At 40.8% G+C, this 25,763-nt stretch overlaps 2 protein-coding genes across 2 annotated transcripts in view; both read left to right on the top strand.

Moving 5' to 3' along the window:
• Positions 1-1,505: 1,505 nt before the first annotated feature.
• CD5L (CD5 molecule like) lies at positions 1,506-10,752 on the top strand (the record flags this gene model as incomplete). The annotated part of the gene is made up of 7 exons (XM_079721995.1): positions 1,506-1,533; positions 3,928-3,954; positions 6,771-7,094; positions 7,843-8,160; positions 8,693-9,013; positions 10,027-10,088; positions 10,729-10,752. 7 exons carry the CDS (start codon positions 1,506-1,508, stop codon positions 10,750-10,752), a joined length of 1,104 nt encoding a protein of 367 aa, XP_079578121.1.
• Positions 10,753-10,910: 158 nt separating this feature from the next.
• The window catches only part of LOC307065167 (Fc receptor-like protein 1), a gene marked incomplete at both ends in the record, with an annotated part of 30,595 nt that continues 15,742 nt past the window's right edge, over positions 10,911-25,763 (top strand). The window contains 3 exon segments of the mRNA XM_079721988.1: positions 10,911-10,970; positions 23,494-23,535; positions 23,537-23,582. Of these exon segments, the coding sequence (XP_079578114.1) occupies positions 10,911-10,970; positions 23,494-23,535; positions 23,537-23,582 (148 nt within the window).

The raw sequence follows: 25,763 nt of genomic DNA, 5'->3' as shown, positions 1-25,763 counted from the left end.
ATCATCTGGATCCTATTGATACCTTCATATCACCTAGTATCTTCACATTTCAACACCAATATCTCCTGACACCTGACCACCAAGCAGGCTGTGACCAGCCATTTCAAACTACCTGTCATTGCTTAAATAGGTAATACTGTTTCATTTGTCTGCATATGCACAGCAAAGTCTTTTCCCATTCTGATTCTCCATTCTACTCATCCTTTAATTCTTGTTCAAGTGTCATGATCTCTCTAAAGTCTATTATTAGCACCAAGTAAACGTGACCATTTCCTCCACTGTGTTCCCAAAGTTTCTTATACTTTCCTCTCTTACAGCTGTTTTTATGTGCTATTACAATTACTAGACCATATCATTTTGCAGCACCAAACTCTCCATTATTCATCAATATACTCCCTTGACCCATCGCATTCACCTAACACACATGGCAGCTAAAAACTTTCTACTGAATATAATAATATGTAAATTACAGGAAGAAAAACAGGATTAAAAATAAATACCTATAATGAACTAATCTTTGTATAGAGTGATCCAAATATTACAAAGAAGCTAAGATGTTTCATTAGAGAGACAAAATTACCCTGTTTGAAATAGTAGGGAGTGAAGTTAGCATATGTAGTTGAGTTCTTGAGTAGTCTAGAGTTGAATAGCTCTTGAAACAAAGCTATACTTAATAGCAAGACAAGGGAAACTGGGAATACTGAGGGTCTTGCTACTCAATCCCTGCCCATCATATCTTAGACTTAAGAATGACTTGATTTCATTACCATAAGGACCTGTTTCCATTCAACTTCCAAAGATGGACATAAACGAGGACAAGCATAGAAGAAAAGCAGATCCAAGTCCTAGGCCCTCTGCTTAGCACTGGAAAAACTGGTTTGGAGGAAATAAATCCAGCCCTATTTGCAGAGATTGACACATTGGCTCTGGATTACCATCTTGACTCTGGATTATGGTGCCCACAAGGGCAACTCTGGAGTTGTTCTGTGATCTCTGGCTTCTATATTTTCTAGTCACTTCCACATGGAAGGAAAGAATTGAAATTGGCCTATTGCTCCCCACAAACCATACATGGGGGACAAGCATTGCTTGATATTCTAATGTGAAGTGACCCCATTCTTGGTACTTGCCTTTCCTTATGGGAGTTGTTTCCCCTATTTACATAGTGAAGGGACTGAAGCAGAGACTGATGGAGCTGGGATTACAGCTGAACCAAGTCATAACAGCTTGGGAATATTTTGTTTGTTTTCTTTTGTTTTCAACATCTTTCTGCCAGTTCCGGCCACTTCCCTTCCTCTGGGGACATGCTGAATTCAGCAAGTCCAGCTCTATCAGTTCTGCCCCCTGAGCCCATTGGCTTCTGGTCATCTGATAAAGCCTCTGCTGCAGGCAGGACCTGCCTCCTTCCCTCCTCCCAGCACACTTGCAACCAAAACTGAATATTGCTGTTCTGGGGCTTCCTTCCAGCCTTACGATTCAGCTCACCATCTTCAGCTACCTGGGTCATGGCTTTGCTATTCTTCTTGATCCTTGGTGAGTATTTCTGCTCCTTTTGGTCTAGGCTTCAGAATACTCTGGAAGTTTGATTGGAGGAATCCTCTCCTTGCCCATCTGGTGCAGATCTAGGTATCATTCAAGGAAAGACTCTTTCTTGCTCTCCTCCTTTCTCTATATCTGGCAATTATTCTAAATCCCCAAAACCACTTAATCTCTACCCAATTTATAATCCACCTTGATTACCAGAAAATTTCCCCTTTCTCTATATCTTGCAATTATTCTAAATCCCCCAAACCACTTAATCTATACCCAATTTATAATCCACCTTGATTACCAGAAAATTTCCTATTTCTCTATATTTGCACTAACAAATTTGTAATAATTTATCCCATTGCCTTATCACATAAATTTTCCTAAATGCACTATTTATAAAAAGACAAATAAATGGACCAAGGTTAGCAGCAGGTAAAGCAAGAAAAGGAAGTAGAACTGCAGGAGAAACACCTTTCATTTAACATATTGTACAATTTCCTTTCAAATGTGTTTCATGTTTTCCTAGTTTTTCCCAGTTTCTTATTGCTTAGATTAATTTAGAGTAAATGGGGATTTTGGAATCAAAGAGATCTGAGTTTCAATCCTTGCTCTTTGATTTCTTAGCTGTCTGAAATTTAAAGTTACCATATCTCTCTGAAATCTCATTCTCATCTATGAAATAAAGATAATGGTATGTTCCTCAGATGTTTGTTAGGCATGTTTTCACAAGATAACAGTGCCTGCTAGGTCCCTTTCCTAATCAATCACATCCATTTTAATTATCTTGATGATCCAGTACATCACTGAAGCCCACACTGGTTTCTCAGTTGGGCACTTATGTGTTCTATGCAGGGTGCTGGCCACATACTTAAACATCTATATACCCCTTATATCACCTAACAGATAGTCCCACCCATTATGAAGGTGCTGTTGAATTTCTCAAGCTTACCTTCAGTCGCACCTCCATCATGAAGCTTTCCTGGTCTGTGACACCCATAGTCATCCACCCTGCTACAGAGTATTCAAGTCACTTTTGGGCTATGTCACTTTCACACCTACATATCAGGTTCATCACATTCAGTTTCCTTTGCATGTACACGTTTTGTGTTCTTTATTATACATGTAGGGTATTATATATAATATAATTTTGATGTATAATATAATTTTGAGTTTTAGACAATTGCACACAAGGTCTCATTGAGTCTGGGAGTGGCCATATCCTGAAAACTAAGGACATGGGGTTATTAAGAAATTATTTGGAAAGCAAGTATTTGGAAGAAAATATTCCAGGACAAGACAGTGAAATACATAGATTTACCTAAAAAGCTCTAGGCTGGAAGTCCAAAGATATTAACTCCTTCAGAAAGATCCTATAAGATGGGATGGCAGGCGGGGGTTGGGAATGATGAGTTCTGCATTTCAAAGGCCACTGACACTCAACAGGGTTCAGGACCCTCTCTACGGCATTAGTGGGGAGCCTAATGAATAGAAGAGTCTGATCATGTAGATATCCTGTAGGAAGAAACTCTGATGGTTCAAAGATGTGCTGGTGCTTAAACCTGGAAGTTTGGAACTCAATGTAGAACTGCTTTCTGGCCTATTAATCAGGGTTCAGCAAACTACAGCCTGCAAACTAAGAATGGATTTTACATTTTTAAATGGTGGGGAAAAATCAAAAGAAGAATAATATCTTGTGACAAGTGAAAATGACATAAAATCTAAATTTCGTTGTCCATAAATAAAGGTTTATTGGAACACGGCCATGCTCATTCATTTATATATACATGGCTGCATTCATGCTACAATGACAGAGTCGAGTAGTTAGAATAGACTATATGACCCATAAAGCCTAAAATATTTACAATTTGGCCCTTTACAGAAGAAGTTTGCTGACCCTGGTCTAAATGCAGTGTCAGTGAACACAGACATATCCTGCCATTTCTCCCTATGCTCTGTGCTGCCTCCCATGACATTTTTATCTTCCCCAACCAGTGTGTCTGCCCAGAGGCCTCCAGCATGCTTTCCTTTTGAGCCCAGATGCTGCATCACCACACTTTTACTTTAGGTGGTAATCACCAATCAGTCTAATTGACTAGAATAGAAAACCAAATCCATCCATGCCTGGGGCAGAGCCAACATCAGATGTAAAGGGAACATGATGGGTCAGTTAGCTATGGTAGAACTGGTTTTGTGGTTCCTAGTCAGTGCACATGTGTCCTTTGAGACTGGTCATTCCAGGAAAAGAAGGCTCCAACAAGGACTAACTTTGGAGGCTGTGTATCTACCACTCTAACTGTCCCACAAAGTTTGTCAAAGCCTTTCTAGAGAGTTGCATTTTTGAACAAAGCCTTGGAAATTGACTACAGGATCTCATTCACTTCTCTCTTCTTTCCTCAGCCTTTTGCACTGGACTTGGCCTCTTAGGTAAGATTTTTGGGTTCCTAAGAGGGAGGACTTTAAGCTCTGGAGAGTGGAAATTCTGAAACTTCTCTGGGCCATGGAGAGAGCCTCTGGTTCAAAACAGCCCAAGTAGATTTCCTTTCTGGTTTCCCAACCCACCCACTCAGTCTCATGTGGGTAGATTTCCACATAAGAAAAAAGTTGGGTGGTTTATCTTGCAAGGGGATTCCTCTCCACTTGGCTTCTGTGACCCAAGGCTCTCGGCCATCTCTAAGTAGCAGATGGCTTTGTTTCAGGCTCAGAAGACACCTCACCCCCTGGGAAACAAACTTCCTTTTGCCCTGCTGAATTCTACCATTTCCAGTTCTCTCTGCCAGCTTTAATGGTACCATTGAACTAGAAATGCATCAGCTTCTGTGCAGCATATGGCTTCACCAGCAGAGTGCAGGCTGAATTTCAGCCACCACTGGCCATTTCTGTGAGGAGTCTTTGGGCAGAGCACAAACAGCTCAACTAAGGAGAGAAAAGGGCTGCAAAGAGATAATTAGTCTGTGGGAGAGGAAGGCCCTGATGGTCCAAAATCAAGGGGATTTGTTGTGGATTATGAGTTTCTTTGACATTATCCCTTCAGCCTAGTCTTTCTCTTGATAGTAGAGGCTTTACCAGAGAGGGACAGCTACAAACTCCGCTATGAATGTGGAGGATTTTACACCCTGATAGATGCAGTTTGATTCCTTAAAGGAGTGCTGCTTCTGGGTCTCAGTCCAATACTCAGATTACTTGGTCTTTCTTCTCTGGCCTCCAGGGCTATCCCTTACTGCAAGTGCCGGGAGACACCTGCTCTCCTTATAGCCTTCTCACATCCTAAGATGTTGCTTCTCCACCCCTGGGTCCCTCTTTCAAGACCTCAGCTAATAAAGTAAGCTAAAACACTGCCTAGGACACACTGCCCTGATGAGCCCCTCTGTTCTTCTCTCTAGCTTTCAAATCTTTTCTCAGACCTTCTCTCCCCTCCAGCTGGATTTCTTTTGTACTTATTCTGTGTTTCTCTCTCTCACTGTCTCTCTGTCTCTTTTCAAAAACATATTTCTTCTTTCTTAGGAGGTGTTCTAGTCCTCCACTTCATGAAAATGAAAACTTATTTAAAACCAGAGTTTTACCATTCAAAATAAAATGAAATAACCTATGCATGATTCTGATAGCTAATATTTGCTGGAGTACACAATAATGCCTAGCCAAGCTCTAATCTTAGTTACAATGACCCAAAAGTTACCTCTAGATGACTCTTCTTGAATTATATTTGTACTCAGATATACATGCCTTAAACTTCGGTGTGCAAAAATGGAGAATTTTCTTAGTTTTTTATAGTTTTATATTAATTTCTATCTCTAACCTCCATTCTTCATATTGCTTCCCTCAAGAAATTATGGAAGAAAAGGAGAAGACCAAAAACAAATGGACAAACCAAACATAAACTTCCCAATGCAGTTTAAAATCAGATCAGACTTTTTTCACCCAACAGCTTCTTCTGGGGTTGATGCCAAGTTCTAGGGAGTTTATGCAGAGTTGAGACAAGGTAGGCAGTGGAAAATCTGGTCCTGAGAAATTGTATTCCACTTTGCAGGGATCTGGGTCATTCCATGTGGTCCATGTTGTCACATGTTATACTGTTCATATTCTAATAGATCACAGACCACCAGTCTGAATGTGGCCCCTCCAGGTTCAACAGACCTCTCCATGGAGGCATGGCAAATTTAGGTTTTCTTTATCACTCTGGGACTGAGAGGACTTGGTGGGATTGCCTCAAACCTATTAAATATAATCTCTTTGAGGGCAACAATGCTAACTATCTTGTCATCACTATTCTCTGAGTTCATAAAACAATACCTGGAATGTAGTATCCAGAAGTTTATTTCCTGATGGGCTCTTCCCTGGTCTCCCTACACAACCATCTCTACCCCATGTCTAAGTCTTAGTAGAAGGGAAAGAATTTCTATTAGTCTTTCCTACCTCACAGTTGTAGTCAAGAAGCAGAAACAAATCCTGGATTCCTCAGAACTTATCTGGAGGCTCTGTGAAGCATATCTCCTACTCCCAACCCCTAGAATCCTCTAGACTCAGTTTTGGAGCCCTGAGACAGGCTCTGACTCTTCTTTTGCCCAGTACTCTCTGTATTTCTTCTGAGCTGGGTTCTTGGACATGGGAAAATGTCATAGAAGTAGCAAGGATGAGTGGGGGTGGATCATTGATACTGGGAGAGACAGTCAGGTTGTTCAGCCCAAATTATATCCAGACACCTTGCCTCAATCTAGCTGCCATGGGGGGAGACAGAGTCATGAAGAAGAAAGGACAAAAACAGATATCATCTCTACACTCCTGTTCTGACCCAGGCTTTCCACTATTTGACAGTGTGACCATATGACCTTGAATTTCATGAAGATCATTTTCTTCATCAGTGAAATGGTGGGGTAGACTTGATGATCTCTATAGGTCTTTCTGATCCTGACCACCAGAGATTCTAAAAACTCTGCTGGATGTTCAACCAACCTCTTTCTCTTAATCTTTAAACACCTAGATATGACTGCTGGTTTTTGAAAACTAGCAGTCATATCTAGGTGTCTTGAAGTGGAGTTTCTTGGTAGGATACAATTAAGAGTGTAGCAGGGCTAGAACTCAGAGATGGAGTCCTGAAGCTCCTCTTCCCTTTTGGCCCCTCCTTTCTCATCCCTCAATTTTCCATGCAATGGAAGTGGTGGAAGAGTTCTAAGAAGACTGCATACATGCCTGAGTACTCTCTGGGCTCCTCCCAGATCTCCAGCCAATATCTCATTTCTTTGCAGAGTCTTCATCCAGAATGCGACTGGTGGGAGGTCACCATTGCTGTGAAGGGCGGGTGGAAGTGGAACGGCACGGCCAGTGGGGCACCGTGTGTGATGACGGCTGGGACATGAAAGATGTGGAAGTGGTGTGCCGGGAGCTGGGCTGTGGAGCAGCCACAGGGACACCCAGTGGTATTTTATATAAACCATTGGCAGAAAAAGACCAAAAAGTCCTCATCCAAAGCGTCAGATGCAGTGGGATGGAAAGTAAACTGATTGATTGTGAGCAAGAGGAAGATGTTTTTGATTGCTCCCACAAAGAAGATGCAGGGGCGATGTGTGAAAGTGAGTACGGCAGGGCTCAAGGACTATCTGTCAGCTGCCCACACCCCACATGACCACTCTTTGTCCTTATTCTCCACCATGAACTCATGGCTAATTGGCTCCTTGTCCTTCACATCTTACACTTCCTCAATTGTGGACCCTGGAGACAAACATTATCCTCAGGTAGAATCGCTACTCATCCTTGGTTGAGATAATGATTTTCTCTTAGTTTCAGTCTATATGAGAACCTGTTTCTCTTCTTCACACACACAAATATGCACAAATCCAACAACAATTAAACATTTGCATCTAGAGCTCAGGTGGAGTTATGGGGAAGAAATGAGCTCCCAAAGTATAATGTATGCTTTTTCAGTTCTCAAGGAGTCCACCATCTAAGTAGATAGACAGGAGACACTCATAGGAAACCAACACACAACAACTGTGTATATATCTATATCTATATCTATATATATAATTGTTGTTATGGTATTCCTTTGCTCCATTCATATATTTGCTTTCTATGTATTAATAATTTCTCTCTCTGGGTCTATCTCTTCCTCCATTAGACTGTGATTTGTCTAAGGGACTAGTTCATGTCTTCTTTTTGTTACCCCACAGTTTGTTATCAGAGAAACAATCACTAAATGCTTGCACCCTGATGCTGAGGTCTCATTCTTATTTCTTAGAAAAATTTGGTGTTAGGAGCCCCCTTTTCTGGGAAGGATGTGTTCTTACAAAGAGCAGACGCTTCATCTTTCTTTTCCCACAGTTCCAGAGACTGTGCGGCTGGTTGGTGGCCCTGGTCACTGCAAAGGGCGAGTGGAGGTGAAGCACCAAGAGCAATGGGGCACCGTGTGCAAAGCAGGCTGGAATCTCTCAGCTGCGAAGGTGGTGTGCCGGCAGCTGGGGTGTGGGAGGGCCATACTGACCCAAAGAAGCTGCAACGAGGATACCCAGGGCCAAGGGCCCATCTGGCTGAGTGAGGTGTCATGCTCAGGACAAGAAGGAAGCCTTCAAGATTGCCCTTCTGGGCTCTGGGGGAAGAATAACTGCACCCATAATGAGGACACATGGGTCGAATGTGAAGGTAATGCCTATAAGTCCAGCGACTAGCTTCATTCATGAATTTGATTAAATGGAATTCTATTCAACCAATGTTACAGAGAACTACTCATGCATCACATAACCATGGCAATGTTATTTAAGTGTGCTGCTCATCAACTGTCTTGTTTTTAAAATGGAGATAATGATACTTACCTTTTTATATGAAAATGCTTTAAACGATATTAAGCAATGTATTCAAATGAACTATTATTATATTGAATTCTATATAATAGGTAAAGGACACACCATTCCATGTACTTGTTGAAGTCTTCAATTTTAAAAAACTACTAGAAAGTCATTCATAAATATTAGACTTTTATAAAATAGATGGGAAAGTGAAAAGATCTTAGTTAAGGAAACGGTCCTGGGCCACATGGATTGGAACCAAGAGCAAGGGTTATAATCACAGAAACACAGGTAAAGAGTTTCAAAAGTGCTGATGGGATTTGAATGAGGATGTAGATGATGTTATTTTTTCTTCTTTCCATGCCTCTCTCCATCCCCTGACCCTGCAGATCCCTTTGACTTGAGGCTGGTAGGAGGAGACACCCGCTGCTCTGGGAGACTGGAAGTGCTGCACAAGGGTGAATGGGGCTCTGTGTGTGATGATGGCTGGGGAGAAAAGGAGGAACAGGTGGTGTGCACGCAACTGGGCTGTGGGGAGCCAGTCTTTCTATCTGCCAAAGCCCGGAGAAACTTTGGCCTTGGAGCTGGCCGCATCTGGCTAGATGATGTTCATTGCTCAGGGAAGGAGCAGTCCCTGGAACAGTGTCGGCACAGGTTCTGGGGGTATCACAACTGCAACCACAAGGACGATGTGGCCATGACCTGCTTAGGTAAGTCCTGTAGATGAAACCCAAGGGGACTGACATTGAGGGAGGTGAAGAAGGGGGTGGTGGGGGTGAACTCTGAGGATAAGGGTTATTCTACCAGTGCCGTACAGCTGTCCATAATAGTCACCTACTTTATGTGTTCTTCAAGGAATTTAATTGAGACATTCTAGTAGTGAATAGAATGATAATAATAATAATACTAAAAAAATCCCATACCATACAGTTATTGAATGTGAGAACAAAAAGCATTTTGAAAATTATTGAATTAACACCTTTCTATTAAACATGAAGAAAGTAAGAGTCAGTCAATAAGTAACTTCCCAAAATCATAAAAAGTTGTTTTCAAATGATAGGGCAGAACTAAAATGACCAGTATTGACTCTTAACTCAGGATTAGTTGTCTTAGATGACCTCAGTCCTCAAACTCTAAGTTTAAACTATAGAAAATGGTCCCATATCATTCTACCTATTGTCACACCCCAGATACTAAGTTAACCTGTGGGAATGGGGCTGGGGTAGGGGGCTCTTTGGGAATGCCCATGAGTGTCTTTCTAGAGAAGCCAGGATACTAACCCTGAACTGTAGACCTCTATGGGGGAGTGAAGGAAGAAATTCTGTCCCGACGTGAGTCAGGAAATGCAAGCATAGCCCTTGGGTGACTGACTCAAGAGTCACAGTTCTGAAGCCCAGCTTTTTAATCAGGGTGGGAAACTGGCATGCAGAGCTGCCTGGTTAAATACTCAGCTATGGAACTGGGCAAGAGCTGATAGTGGACCAAAGATATGAAGAGCAGCTAGTGCCCAGAAAAAGAGGGCTTTAGTGACAGAAGACTAGGGTTTGAGCCTTGCTGCTGCCATTCTGAGGCTAGTTAATCTTAGATAGTCACTTAACTACTCAAGACCTCAGTATTTTCACTGGTAAAAAGGGAGACACTTGTCCCATTCTTCTTGAAGAGTTTTGTGATTGTGTGAGGGTGAGAAGTGTTAATGTATGTGAATACTGTTTGTGACTCATAGGGGAGCTGGTTGAATTAAGTGCCTGGGACACTGTACCAGATTCTGACATGGTTCACATCAGTGTGAGTTATGTGTGTGATTAGGTCTGGGAGGGTCTCTGTTTCCTATTCTGGAACCCAGTCTTCTTTCTTGGTCTCTTTGGGTCTGAATGAAATAATCCCCTCTTGGCATGTCCCCATCCTTACTGTACATTCTTCTCTTTACAGAACTGTAGCCTGGCCTTCCTGATGCTTGACCTGATCCCTGCAGGCCCTGAGTGTCTTTTGCTTTCTCCTGGGCCAGAATGGCCTGGCATGAGCACTGAGCCTGCAGGCTTAGCTACCACTCCCTCAGCCCCTCAGTAGGAATCTGAACACTCTGCTTATACTTTGCTCTCAGAGCCAAGCACCCCTATCATTGCCTCGAGATATGAGTTGTTGAATTCTCTCTTGCTGGGGAAGATGAGCTCCCAGTCACCCTCTCCTCACTGCTGACCCATTGGCATTGGTTCTGGCCTCTCCTGCTTCTTCTCAACCAGCCTGGCATCCCCAGGCCTGTTACTTTGACCACTACAGGCCCTTTTCAAGACAAGATCTATGTCTGTAAAGAACATGAAAGGAATGAGACAACGAAAGAACATTTGAAGGGCAATGTGGGTTAACAATTACATGAAAGTTGGGGGAAAGCTTAGAGTCTTTTTAAACACTTTTTCTTAACCTTCAGGTGATCACAACAATTAACATCTGAATATTCTCCTATTCTTTGATGAGAGTAGACCATTCTTTCAAGAGCAGTGCAGTATCCTGTAATCCTAGACCTTTTCACGACACTTGGAAAAAAAATCACACTCCCTGAATGCCCATAATAAAATATCTTTGTTGACCATCCATATACATCTTGCCAACATGGTGTACATTGAACAAGAAGAATCTCACAAATTCACTATAATTTTTCCAAGGAAAAATGTATTGGCTATGGAGCTGCCACTAGGAGAAGGGAAAGGAAGAGATGAAGAAAGAGTTTAGGGAGGTCCAGAGTCATGTCTCATGCCAACCAGATGTTATCATTTTAATTCTGTCCACTCAAACTTTAGGATCTACAAGTTTGAGGCAAGATAGAATGATACTAAGGAGAGAATTATGACTTAATTCTAAAAACTGACTACTTTAGATTCTGAGGCTGAGTCGAGTACCTGTAATATGCCTACATTTATGCTTTCTAATAAAGTAGTTCTCACAGTCTCAACAGTTGCCTCTCTCTGTGATATACTCTTTCTACCCAAGAGGAAGCAGGTGTCTCAGCTTTACAGGGATGACCTTTTAGGCAGGATTAGGTAGAAGATGCAATCTGCCAGCAGATGCAATCTTATGGGTAATATAGCTCTCTCCTCTGGATGGAGAACTTTCTCCCTGTCTATTTCCTATAATGGGAAAATATGTAAAGAAACCTAGCTTCATAGAAGAGAAGAAAATGCCTTAACAGACATTTTGAGATCTATCCTGTCTACTCAAAGAGATTTTGCCTTTATCTGATCAGTTATCTCAGGTCTTCCTGATTTTCCCTACAGACTAGTATCATGTTCCCTAAACCACACAGTATTATATCTAGAATCTAGAGGCCTGCTGAACTGCCTTGATTGAGTCATTGTAAAGCTCTTTTATCCTAAGTAGAGTAGAACAGGTTTGGCTTTTCACAAAAGGAACTTTATTTCCCCTTAATTTCTACATTAGAATTTCTTTTGTAAAATTCCTACTTAGCAAGACCCCTGAGAACAAATTAGATAAAAATAATACCTCTTAGAGGAGGCCGGGTGATCCAGCGCAGAAGGCAAGACATGACAGTAGCCTAATATGTAGTGTTGGATGTCTAATAAGAATGTGTCACTTAAGTAGAGGAAACTGAGAAGCTGAAAGTCAAAGTTGACACTAGCCTATTAGCACTGTCCAGGAGAAAATTGTTCCCTGACCCAAGAATATGGCTGTTTATCTTGATTTCCAAAGTGGACATGGATGAAATAGTACATCAGAGCCTGAAGAAGTTAGCATAGTGACAATGACTGACAGTGCTCACAAATATTCATGTTTGTTTCTTCTTCCTAGACATGCCACTAGTCTATCCCAAGTTTGTCTTATAGAAGATACCCCAACCAGACTCCTGCCCCCACCCTAGCAAAGCAGTGCAGTAAACTGGAGCTCTTCATTCAATGAGAATATTACCCACTGGGTATTTTAGGAGTTGCCAGCTGGCATACACCTTATCCTCCAAGTACCTGTCCTGTAACCATCATCTCCTGACTCTTGCCCAGTTCCAGATCCGTAGCTACCCACGAAGTGCTCAGCAGGCACTTGCTCACTACACTTTCTTACAAGAGTCTTGGGCAGCAATGGGCCTCCAGGTCTGTGGAGCTAGAGCCTAACACCAAGCACCTACATAATCTCCAGTGGGAAGGGGACCCACACCTGGGAGTTTACCCTGAGGCTGCAGCTGCAAATTGGTCACAATCAATCCCCATTTGGACTTGCTGCCTGATGGTCCCAGGCTTCTCAAGTAACTAGGGCTCCCAGGTGTCCCTTTGATCTAGGTGGGACCATATGTCCCATTCTCACAGTGGAAATAATTTATGACATTTTCATATCAAGGCAGTTAACAATAGTGTGCCTTCTCAATGCTCTTTTTCTCCTTACCTGCTGGCTTGTTAGAGAAGACCCCAAAGACCTAGGGGAGGGCAGACCCAGAAGATGGAAGGAGCCTGGATCTCTGAATGACAGTGTGGATCTCTGAATGACTCATACTCTGCTGACTGTGTCATGAAAGAAATCAAACTTATTTGTGTTAAGTCACTGAGGTGTTGAGGAGATTTTTACAGCAATTAGTTTAGTCGGACTAAAACAGATATAAATAGTATTTCTAAAAAATCAATTGCATTCCTTCAAAGCTCACCAAAAAATTTCTGATGATCAGTTGGCTCCCTCAAAAGCTTTTAGTATCTAATATTCCATGCTAATCAGGAAATGTGAGACTTGGCTCACTCACTTTATTTTTACTATAAATTATATTTTATTTTGGATATTTATTTTTAATGGTCTTCTGACCCGCCCCCCCCCCCATACGTTTTTCCTAAAACCTATGCAAGATGCTCCTGGAGAATTCCTTGCCAACATTATTTGGTGTGTATCTTAAGACTTTATTTTTTTTTTAAGAACAATTTTAGGTTCACAACAAAACAACAGTGGAAGGTACAAAGATTTCCCATACACCTCCTGCTCTCACATATGCATAACTTCCCCCATTCTCAACATTCCCAATAGAGTAGTGTATTTGTTAAAATAATGAACCTACATTGAAATATCATTACCTCTCAGATTCCATAGTTTACATTAGGGCTCACTCTCGGTGTTGTTCTATGGGTCTGGACAAATTTATAAATGTGTATTCACCATTAGAGTATCATACAGAATAGTTTTACTACCTAAAAATCCTCTGTGCTCTGCCTATTCATCCCTCATGCCCCTCTAACCCCTAGCAACCACTGATCCTTTTATTGTCTCCATAGTTTTACCTTTTCCAGAAAGTCATATCATTGGAATGGTACAGTATATAGCCTTCTCAGATTAGTTTCTTTCACTTAGTAATATGTATTTAAGTTTCCTCCGTGTCTTTTCATGACTTGATAGCTCATTTCTTTTATTTATTTATTAAAAAAATTTTTTTACTATTATTTTACAATCTACTTTAAAATTTTTTTTAAATTTTTTATTTATTTATTTATTTTTATTTTTGGCTGTGTTGGGTCTTCATTGCTGCACATGGGCTTTCTCTATTTGCAGTGTGAGGGTTTCTCATTGCGGTGGCTCTAGGCACACATGCTTCAGTAGTCGGGGCACGCGGGCTCAGTAGTTGTGGCTTGCGGGCTCTCGAGTGCAGGCTCAGTAGTTGTGGTGCACAGACTTAGTTGCTCCACAGCATGTGGGATCTTCCTGGACCAGGGCTCAAACCTGTGTCCCCTGCATTGGCAGGTGGATCCTTAACCACTGTGCCACCAGGGAAGCTCTCATTTCTTTTTAGCACTAACATTCCATTGTCTGGATGTGCCACTTTTTTTTTTTTAATCCATTTATCTAGTGAAGGACATCTTGGTGCTCCCAAGTTTTGACAATCATGAATAAAGCTGCTATAAACATCTGTATGCAGATTTTTGTGTGGACATAAGTTTTAAACTCGTTTGGGTAAACATTAAGGAGTAGTTTTCAACAATATAAGCACGTCATTCTGGCTACAGTCGATTGATACCAAGAGTGGGCTTATGTCCAAGCTAGATCAATCAACCCTTCCCAGGAGACAGGAACTCTGATTGAAATCAGATTAGTTTCTCCAAGTAGCTAGACTTGTAACAAATTAACCCAGGAACTGTGGGTGGTCATTTTCCACATAGATCAGAGAACGAGAGGAAGCCCTTCCACAGAGATACATGAAATGAATGAACGAGATGCACAGAGAGGAACATAGATGAGAGACATAGAACCCGAAAAACATTTTCAATTTCTGGTTCTCATCTTTTCCTGGAATCCAACTGCATTCCTGGTCTTTGGTTCTGTGACAAACTGTTGTAGGTTTATAATATATGTATATTATATATCATGATATGTAATATATATTATAGTATACATATTAATATATATTAATTTTTTAAAATTTTATTTATTTTTGGCTATGCTGGGTCTCCATTGAGGTGCGCGGGCTTCTCATTGTGGTGACTTCTCTTGTTGCAGTGCATGGGCTTTCAGTAGTTGTGGGGTACAAGCTCAGTAGTTGTGGCTTGCAGGCTCAGTAGTTGTGGCCCACAGGCTTAGTTGCTCCACGGCATGTGGGGTCCTCCCAGACCAGGGCTTGAACCCACGTCCCCTGCACTAGCAGGCGGATTCCTAACCACTGTGCCACCAGAGAAGCCCTATATTAAATTTTTATTGAATTATCTCATTTTTTTTAGTTTCTGGAGGGGGTGCTGCATCAGGTCTTAGTTGTGGCATGCAGGATCTTTCATTTCGGTGCACAGGTTTCTCTCTAGTTGGGACACACAGGCTCCAGAGCATGTAGGCACTGTAGTTTGTAGCATGTGGGCTCTCTAATTGAGGCATGTGGGCTCAGTAGTTGCAGCACATGGGCTTAGTTGCCCTGCGGCCTGTGGGATCTTAGTTCCCCAACCAGGGATGGAACACTTGTCCTCTGCATTGGAAGGCTGATTCTTTACCACTGTGCCACCAGGGAAGTCCCCCCCTCCTTGGGTTTCTTTTCTTCTACTCTGAGGTGAAGGCATCCTCTCATGGGGCTTAACACATGATAATGGGATAGGTGTGTCTAATGGCCCATGTGTTCTCTATAGACTGGCTGTGGGCAGAGTTAGAAAGCACTTTCTTGTTGAGGGTCATGGTCTAGGGCAGGTCTGTCCAATAGATATATACTATGAGCCACATATATAATTTAAAATTTCCTAGTAGCCACACTAGAAAAAGGTAAAAAAAAAAGAACAGGTGGAATTAATTTTAATAATATGTTTCATTTAGCTCAATATACCCAAAATATTATCATTTAATGGTAATCAATATAAAAAATTAACAAGGTACTTTACAATCTCTTTTTTTCTTACTAAGTTTTCAAAATCCAGTATGTAATTTACGCTTACGGTGCATTTCAATTTGAATTAGCTACATTTCAAGTGCTCAAAAGACATTCATGGTTAGTGGCTATAATGTGTGACAGCACATGTAGGTGTAATATAAAGTCATTGGGGTTATATCAGGCTTAGTTCTTATCACAGGTTAAATTCTGAAAATTACTTAACATCTTTTTTTTAATTTTTTTTACAACTTTATTGGAGTATAATTGCTTCACAATGCTGTGTTAGTTTCTGCTTTACAACAAAGTGAATCAGTTATACATATACATCTGTTCCCATATCCCTTCCCTCTTGCCTCTCCCTCCCTCCCACCCTCCCTATCCCACCCCTCCAGGCGTTCACAAAGCACTGAGCTGATCTCCCTGTGCTATGTGGCTGCTTCCCACTAGCTATCTACCTTACGTTTGGTAGTGTATATATGTCCCTGCCTCTCTCTCACTTTTTCACAGCTTACCCTTCCCCATCCCCATATCCTCAAGTCCATTCTCAAGTAGGTCTGTGTCTTTATTCTTGTTTTACCCCTAGGTTCTTCATGACCTTTTTTCCCCTTAAATTCCATATATATGTGTTAGCATACGGTATTTGTCTTTCTCTTTCTGACTTACCTCACTCTGTATGACAGACTCTAGGTCTATCCACCTCATTACAAATAGCTCAATTTCATTTCTTTTTATGGCTGAGTAATATTCCATTGTATATATGTGCCACATCTTCTTTATCCATTCATCTGATGAAGGACACTTAGGTTGTTTCCATCTCCGGGCTATTGTAAATAGAGCTGCAATGAACATTTTGGTACATGACTCTTTTTGAATTATGGTTTTCTCAGGGTATATGCCTAGTAGTGAGATTGCTGAGTCATATGGTAGTTCTTTTTGTAGTTTTTTAAGGAACCTCCATACTGTTCTCCATAGTGGCTGTACCAATTCACATTCCCACCAGCAGTGCAAGAGTGTTCCCTTTTCTCCACACCCTCGCCAGCATTTATTGTTTCTAGATTTTTTGATGATGGTCATTCTGACTGGTGTGAGATGATATCTCATTGTAGTTTTGATTTGCATTTCTCTAATGGTTAATGATGTTGAGCATTCTTTCATGTGTTTGTTGGCAGTCTGTATATCTTCTTTGAAGAAATGTCTCTTTAGGTCTTCTGCCCATTTTTGGACTGGGTTGTTTGTTTTTTTGTTATTGAGCTGCATGAGCTTCTTGTAAATTTTGGAGATTAATCCTTTGACAGTTGCTTCATTTGCAAATATTTTCTCCCATTCTGAGGGTTGTCTTTTGGTCTTGTTTATGGTTTCCTTTGCTGTGCAAAAGCTTTGAAGTTTCATTAGGTCCCATTTGTTTATCTTTGTTTTTAGTTCCATTTCTCTAGGAGGTGGGTTAAAAACGATCGTGCTGTGATTTATGTCATAGAGTGTTCTGCCTATGTTTTCCTCTAGAGTTTGATAGTTTCTGGCCTTACATTTAGGTCTTTAATCCATTTTGAGCTTATTTTTGTGTATGATGTTAGGGAGTGATCTAATCTCATACTTTTATGTGTCCCTGTCCAGTTTACCCAGCACCGCTTATTGAAGAGGCTGTCCTTTCTCCACTGTACATTCCTGCCTCCTTTATCAAAGATAAGGTGACCATATGTGCATGGGTTTATCTCTGGGCTTTATATCCTGTTCCATTGATCTATATTTCTGTTTTTGTACCAGTACCATAATGTCTTGATTACTGTAGCTTTGTAGTATAGTCTGAAGACAGGGAGCCTGATTCCTCCAGCTCCATTTTTCGTTCTCAAGATTGCTTTGGCTATTCTGGGTCTTCTGTGTTTCCAAAGAAATTGTGAAATTTTTTGTTCTAGTTCTGTGAAAAATGCCAGTGGTAGTTTGATAGGGATTGCATTGAATCTGTAGATTGCTTTGGGTAGTAGAATCATTTTCACAATGTTGATTCTTCCAATCCAAGAACATGGTATATCTCTCCATCTATTTGTATCATCTTTAATTTCTTTCATCAGTGTCTTATAATTTTCTGCATACAGGTCTTTTGTCTCCTTAGATAGGTTTATTCCTAGATATTTTATTCTTTTTGTTGCAATGGTCAATGGGAGTGTTTTCTTGATTTCACTTTCAGATTTTTCATCATTAGTGTATAAGAATGCCTGAGATTTCTGTGCATTAATTTTGTATCCTGCTACTTTACAAAATTCATTGATTAGCTGTAGTAGTTTTCTGGTAGCATCTTTAGGATTCTCTATGTATAGTATCATGTCATCTGCAGTGACAGCTTTACCTCTTCTTTTCCGATTTGGATTCCTTTTTTTTTCCTTTTATTCTCTGATTGCTGTGGCTAAAACTTCCAAAACTATGTTGAATAAGACTGGTGAGAGTGGTCAACCTTGTCTTGTTCCTGATCTTAGTGGAAATGGTTTCAATTTTTCACCATTGAGGACGATGTTGGCTGTGGGTTTGTCATATATGGCCTTTATTATGTAGAGGAAAGTTCCCTCTATGCCTACTTTCTGCAAGGTTATTATCATAAGTGGGTGTTGAATTTTTCAAAAGCTTTCTCTGCATCTATTGAGATGATCATATGGTTTTTCTCCTTCAATTTGTTAATATGGTGTATCACGTTGATTGATTTGCGTATATTGAAGACTCCTTGCATTCCTGGAATAAACCCCACTTGATCATGGTGTATGATCCTTTTAATGTGCTGCTGGATTCTGTTTGCTAGTATTTTGTTGAGGATTTTTGCATCTATGTTCATCAGTGATATTGGCCTGTAGTTTTCTTTCTTTGTGACATCCTTGCCTGGTTTTGGTATCAAGGTGATGGTGGCCTCGTAGAATGAGTTTGGGAGTGTTCCTCCCTCTGTTATATTTCGGAAGAGTTTGAGAAGGATAGATGTTAGCTCTTCTCTAAATGTTTGATAGAATTCACCTGTGAAGCCATCTGGTCCTGGGCTTTTGTTTGTTGGAAGATTTTTAATCACAGTTTCAATTTCAGTGCTTGTGATTGGTCTGTTCATATTTTCTATTTCTTCCTGATTCAGTCTTGGCAGGTTGTGCATTTCTAAGAATTTGTGCATTTCTTCCAGGTTGTCCATTTTATTGTCATAGAGTTGCTTGTAGTAATCTCTCATGATCTTTTGTATTTCTGCAGTGTCAGTTGTTACTTCTCCTTTTTCATTTCTAATTCTATTGATTTGAGTCTTCTCCCTTTTTTTCTTGATGAGTCTGGCTAATGGTTTATCAATTTTGTTTATCTTCTCAAAGAACCTACTTAACATCCTTGAGTTGCAGATTCCTCATTTGTAAAATGAGTAAATTTTCTACTTCAAAATGTTCAAACTCATCACATCTAAAACTTATAATATCTTCTCTTTATTTCCTGAACTTTCTGTTACTGCCCTATTACTCTCTTAGTTGGTAGCTTTATCATTCCACCTTAGGCCAAAAGACAACAACAACAACAACAACAACAACAACAACAACAACAAAGTCTCTCTCCCTGCACGTCCAGCTAGTTGCCAAGTTCTCTCAAACATTTCCTTAAATAAGTCTACTTCTCTCCATTCCTACTCCTGCTTCAGAGCTTCATTAATGTCCTGTTTATCCTCTCCCTAATTCATTTTCTGTATGATTACTAGTGTCTGTCCCCTGACCATGACCTAGAGCAGAGGTCACAAAGCTGTGGGGCACTACAAAAATACTTGTTTTCAGACAATTTTTAAAATTAGTCTTAAACATTTAAAAATTAGTATATTTTACATAAAATTCCCAAACTCTGATTTCTTTGGACAGTCAGACGATCTAGCAACATGTTATTTTAACCTCCTGGCAATGACCAACTGACACAGAGTAGCAACTGCTCCCTTGGATGAGGAATGCTTTCTCCAGCTCATCATAGCCCCACCTGGCCCAACTCACCACCTGGAAAGTACATTCCAAAATTCCTAGGATAACATTTAAAGCCTTTCACGATTTATCCTCTGTCTCTTCAGCCTCATTTCATGTCTGTACTTCTTCATATTTTCTTCCAATAAAATCAAACTACAGGGCTTCCCTGGTGGCACAGTGGTTGAGAACCTGCCTACCAATGCAGGGGACACGGGTTTGAGCCCTGGTGCATTTAGATCCCACATGCCGCAGAGCAAATAAGCCTGTACACCACAACTGCTGAGCCTGCGCTCTAGAGCCCGCTTGCCACCACTACTGACGCCTGTGTGCCTAGAGCCCGTGCTCCTCAGCAAGCCACCGCGATGAGAATCCCGTGCACCGCAACTAAGAGTACCTGCCGCTCACCGCAACTAGAGAAAGCACGTGCACAGCAATGAAGACCCAACGCAGCCAAAAATAAATAAACTAAATAAATAAAAATCAAACTACAAATATCTCAGCAAAAATGCCTCACTACTCTTGACTTGATGATTTTGTGTGTTTAGAATGTTCTTCCCTACCTAGAAGCTAGCTGAACCACTACTCATTCTTAGAAATTCAGCTTACACATCACGTCCTCTAGAAAGGTTTGCTTTATTCCCTTACCCCACCCCTTTCCTGATATAAGTTCAATTAGACTCTCCACTATGTTACCTCTATACCCATGACAATTCCAGTCATTATGTTAATCACTTCATTGTGTTTTGTTTGCTTATATATCTCTCTTCTCTACTATACTGTGGGTTCCTGGCGCTTAAGAAACATGCCTTTTAAAGAACTCACTGTAAACCCAGAATGCAGTACAATGCATGGCACATATTACCGTTTTTAGAGACCAATAAGTAATACCCCTTTCTTACTCACCCAATTTTGGAACAAACGGAGAGTAGCAAGAGTCATGCAGAGGGAATCAAACTTCAGCTTTCTCACCAATAAAAAGCACTTTGGAGGAAGTGGCTTCAGTTGTGTGACCTCAATGGGTTCTCTGATAACTCACCGTTGTACTAGGCAGATTTACCATGCCAGCCACAGGCAGTCTAGACACCTATGGGCCTCTGCAACAGGGACAGACTCCTTTTATATGGACAGTGGCAGATTAGAGCATGGTGAAGCCTGGTAGCACAAAGAGAAAACCCAGGTGGCACTAGGGCAAGCTTGCTCAATTTCTTCTAAATTTTCAGTCAAATAAATCACATCTCCTAGATAATATTCTTCCTGAAGTATGGACAGAAAATATCTTCCTTTTATGAAAACAGAGGAATAGAGGATGTGTACTCCTAACAGTCCAGAGCAGAGATCCAATAAGTAAATGAGTAATATTAATTTGAAGATGAAATCAAAGTGGCAATGCATATTAGTAGTAACCAGCCACAAATCTCTTGTGTGACTGTGTTAGCACTTGCTATGGTAATAAACCATATCGATATCTCATGACTTACAATGTAAACTTTTATTTCTTGCCCAGGTTAACTGAGGGTTGCAGGTCAGCTGAGGATTTTCTGGGCTCGGCTGGGCTTGGCTACAGGCTGTGGACTGGGTTCAAGTTTCCTCTGTCATCTCATTCTAGGAACTGTGTTGAAGGAGCAGTCAAATCAAACCATGAAACTGCAATTAAGTGTCTGAATGGATGCAGCAAATACCCTGTACATTTACATCCCTTTGGCATGTCCCATAGCCAAGCCAAAAGCCAGTGAATCAGGGATGTACACTTCTCCCAAAGGTTGCTTGAGCAAGTCACCTGACAATGAGAAAGCATATATAATTCTCTTATAGGTAGGGAGCTAATAGTTGAAAGTAGTAATCCAATCTACTACAGTGACTTGAAACAAATTTCTTCTCCTCTATGGACCACATTTTCTTCATCTCTAATATATGGGAATGAAGATTCCTGTTTTTGACCATACATCTGGGCACTATAGCCCAGACAAGTTGACACAGAACATTAACCATCACAGTTTCCCCTGCAGAAAGTGGGGTTTGTTAGATATGACCCATGAGCATTTTAGATCTTTTCTCTGCATTGTGCTATGTTACTTCACTCTCCAAACTATTGCATTTGAGTTCAAATCACCTCTGTGTCCTCATCACTGCTCCATGGAGCAAAAGGTGCTGATTTCCCAATAGAAGCATCCTCTTGTGTAAATTCGTATCCTGATGTTGGAGCCCCAGTGATTTCCCCCAGAGGATTTCACATTCCTCTCCTTTCTAGTGGTACACCTGTTCACTTACCACCTCCTGAATCAACTCTTATCCCCATTTACTTCACTAGAAACTTTGTGAGTGGGTTCATGGTTTTTCATTTTATTATAATATTGCATAACTTAAAGGCGTGTTCCATTTCTTGGTATATATGTATGTATTAATGTTATAAAAATAAAAGTGTGAGAACTTGATAAATAATGCAGTTGTTAAACCCATGGAGAAGGAGGAACAGATATTTTAATCTGAATAAATTGTGAAGGCACACACTTGAGCACAGGAAAAGGTGTTAAACAGCGCAGTGTATGCAGAAACATAACCTTATGCTCTGAGTTTAGAGGGTTCCACATTTCTCATTGAGTTTTATGTCTTGGCCCTGAAACTTTAAACCAGGCAAACTCGTCCCCACACAGGCTTTCCCAAGTCAATAAACAAAGCTATGGCACACTTTTCCTGTTTTTGGCAATTTCCTAGGGGTCTTTAGTCTGGTCCCCAACATTGCTCCCTCTTCCCTCCAGCTTTGCACATCACTGACTTTTTGTTTCTTTCTTTTTTAAAGTTTTTATTTTATATTGAACTATAGTTGATTTACAATGTTGTGTTAGTTTCAAAGTGATTCAGTTATACATAAACATATATCTATTCTTTTTCAAATTATTCTCCCATTTAGGTTATTACAAGACTGTTTGTTTCTTTTCTCAGTCTTCCTCTTCAGACTGGATACCTGGACTTGGAAGTCATTACTGAATAGCATCTTCCCAGGTCCCTAATATCTTAGCTTCTACACATTCTTATGCCTAGATACTCCAAGATTCAAGAAATGTTGAAAATTAAGATGTCTTATTCCCCTCTAATCCACAATCTGAATTAAATACAGGCTTCAAGTGTGGAGATCTGGTAGCCACAAGGTGCTAAAGGAAGAAATGGAAGAGATTATAAATATCCTGATTTTGGGTGAGGGGGGAACAATATTGCAAGTGCCAGGGTTAGTGATAATGGCGAACTGACCCCAAATGCCCAGAAGATAATTTGCATATGCCTGTTTCCTGTATTTCACTTATAAATATTGCCCAGGTTGTAATTTCCCATGATTTTATTTTTCAGCTGTTTCATGCTCCCTCATTGGTACACTGTGAACGTTTAAATATGCAAGCTAGTATTTTATGGATAGCTTGATCCTAAAAATCATCCTGTGCAACAACTGTCAGACATTACACATAGCCTGGGTGACAGCCCATCGGTCCCTGCCTTACTGGCTCTTGTGCATAGCGTGACTACGATAGAGGCTGCTGTGAGACAAAAGGATGTGCTGATTAGATATGGTCGAGGAGACATCTTTATCAAAGATGACAGACATGCCGTTTGAATTTCAGCAGGACCACTGCCTGATGAGATGCTCGTCAAAGTTAGAAACTGCCTTTGGGAAACTTCCTTTGAGCTACCTGTGTTCTTGAAGAAGGAGCTGGTGTATTAATATGCATTATCTTCACATTTTGGAAATAGAATCAAACTATAAACAGGATTATATTTAATTTTCTTGGCCTCCACAGCTGAGGAAATAGAGATTGGCCATCAGAAGGCTCTTGTTCCTTCTTCTATTTCTGTAAATGTGTGCTTTCGATTGTGTGACTTCTGATCCCGACTTCCTCAAACCTCTGACAAGACACTGCCTCCTGATTCTAAGGTGAATTCTTTTTTCGATGAGAGAGCACCTCCAGTTCCAGTCCCCTGACCTGGTCCTCATGCTGCTGAGGCTCTTGCTGTTGATCTGTGGTGAGTAGGACAACTCAGAAAAGGGTATAGGATTCCATTCCCTGGCGCCCGGCTTCCTGAAGAGCATTGGGACTTCTCAGGACTAAGTTTCTGCAGGGCAATGGTCAGGCATGCTCAGATCTTTACTTCCCACTGAGGGCTTAGAGTTGGGCAGAAAGTCATAGATAATGGAAAGCCAGACTTTGGAAGAAAACTATCATTTTAGTTTTTATCTCATAGGAAGTGTTTACTTTCTGTCTTTCTTTCCACTTTTGATTCTGACTTTGTTCTTGGTGGTTTCGATAGCCACAAAGATAATTCAAACAACAAATCGGCCTCTCAGTTCCTTGCCCTTCTTATCATCAACATGATTTTCCTATATCCTTCCTTGACTTCCCCATTTCTACCATCAAACCCTAGAACTTATCATTACCAACAACTGTCCCACTTCCAAAATCTTTGACTTCAGCACCCACCTCTTTACCCGACTACATTGTATTTCCAGCTCACTTTCTCTAATGCTCCATATTCAGTATGCCTTCCCCTCTCCAGGCTTACTTTTCCCCTGTCAAATTACTACACTCCATGTCCTCACTTCTCACAGTACTTAGATTCTGTAGTTTATCACAGTACTCCCTTGGATATACCTTCATCCCTCTTCCCCATAGCAGTTTCCTGACTAACACACTTTTCTGCATGCTTCACACCTGTGCCTAAGCAGCTGAATGTGACTCTAAACAAAAGGTACAATCCTGCTGACTTATTTTTCTTTAAATGTAGGACCACCAATCTCAGGTGCCATGCAATCCTCCTATTCTTTCAGAGTCAATGCTCTTCTTTTTTTTTTTTTTTTAGCGGTAGGCGGGCCTCTCACTGTTGTGGCCTCTCCTGTTGCGGAGCACAGGCTCCGGACGCGCAGGCTCAGCGGCCATGGCTCACGGGCCCAGCCGCTCCGTGGCATGTGGGATCTTCCCGGACCGGGGCACGAACCCGTGTCCCCTGCAACGGCAGGCGGACTCCCAACCACTGCGCCACCAGGGAAGCCCTGCTCTTCCATTCTTGATGACCACTTCCTCATACCCACTCCTTTCTCCTCAAACTTTTCTCTTCTTACTCTTAGTTTATAACCTGAGAAAAATAAAAGCAATCGAAAGAAAATTTCCTCATCTCTATACAGCTGTATCTATCAACCTGCCCACCTCTGCATTTACATACTCTGCTTTTTCTCTTCCTATTGTGGATATATTTTCCCTCATCCGAATTGAAGACAGGACTCTCCACTTGTGCATTGTGTCCCAGACTCTCTTGCTCCATCATCAAAATATTTCTCCATCCTGGATTATTCTTGTAAGTATACAAATATGCCATAATATCTTCTATCTTAAAATAATAGAAATGTGACCTCCGTTTGCTTCACCATTCTGCACATCCTTTTATAGTTTTCAGTGAGTCATTATCCTAACTTGATCTCCTCCCATCCTTTCTTTCTAAAATTCATTTTTAATTTACATTACAGTAAGATACACTTTTTTGATGCAATGTCTATGATTTTTGACAAAGATTTAGCATCATATGACTACCACCACGATCAAAATACAGAAGATTTCCATCACTTGAAAAATTCCTTCATGCCCTCAATCCCTTTAGAGTCAACTCCTCCCTCGTTCCTAACCCCTGGAAACTGCTAAACTGTTTTAGGTCCTTATAGTTCTTCCTTATCCTTTATTGAATCCACTTCAATCAATCTTTGTCCTCACCACTCCACTGAAACTGCTCTTGTTAATATCATCAACCACCTCTATGTTGCCTCACCCAGGATTCAATTTTTATTTCTCATTTTATTCAGCATCTCAGGGGGTATTTGACATAAGTTGATCATTCCCTCTCCTGGAAATACTTTTCCACTTGGCTTCTAAATACCGTATTCTGATGGTGTTCTTTCTAACTTAATACCTGCTGCTTTACTGACCTTGAAATATTTGAGCTTCTCAAGATTGGTACGTAGACTTCTCTTCTCCATCCATACTCATTCCCTAAGTTATACATTTTAGTCACTTTAAGCTTAAACAGCATAAAATCAAGCTTATTTTTTCAACTTCGATCCCACCTTTGAACACCTTTCATATATTCAACTGCCATTCAACTGTCTAATATGCATTTTAAACTCAACATGTCCTAACAGATCCTTTGAAATGTGATTCA

The sequence above is a fragment of the Hyperoodon ampullatus genome, assembly GCF_949752795.1.
Source record: "Hyperoodon ampullatus genome assembly, chromosome: 2".
Lineage (NCBI taxonomy): Eukaryota > Metazoa > Chordata > Mammalia > Artiodactyla > Ziphiidae > Hyperoodon > Hyperoodon ampullatus.
The sequence above is the reverse complement of the archived record's forward strand: the minus strand, read 5'-3'. Positions and strand labels throughout refer to the sequence as shown.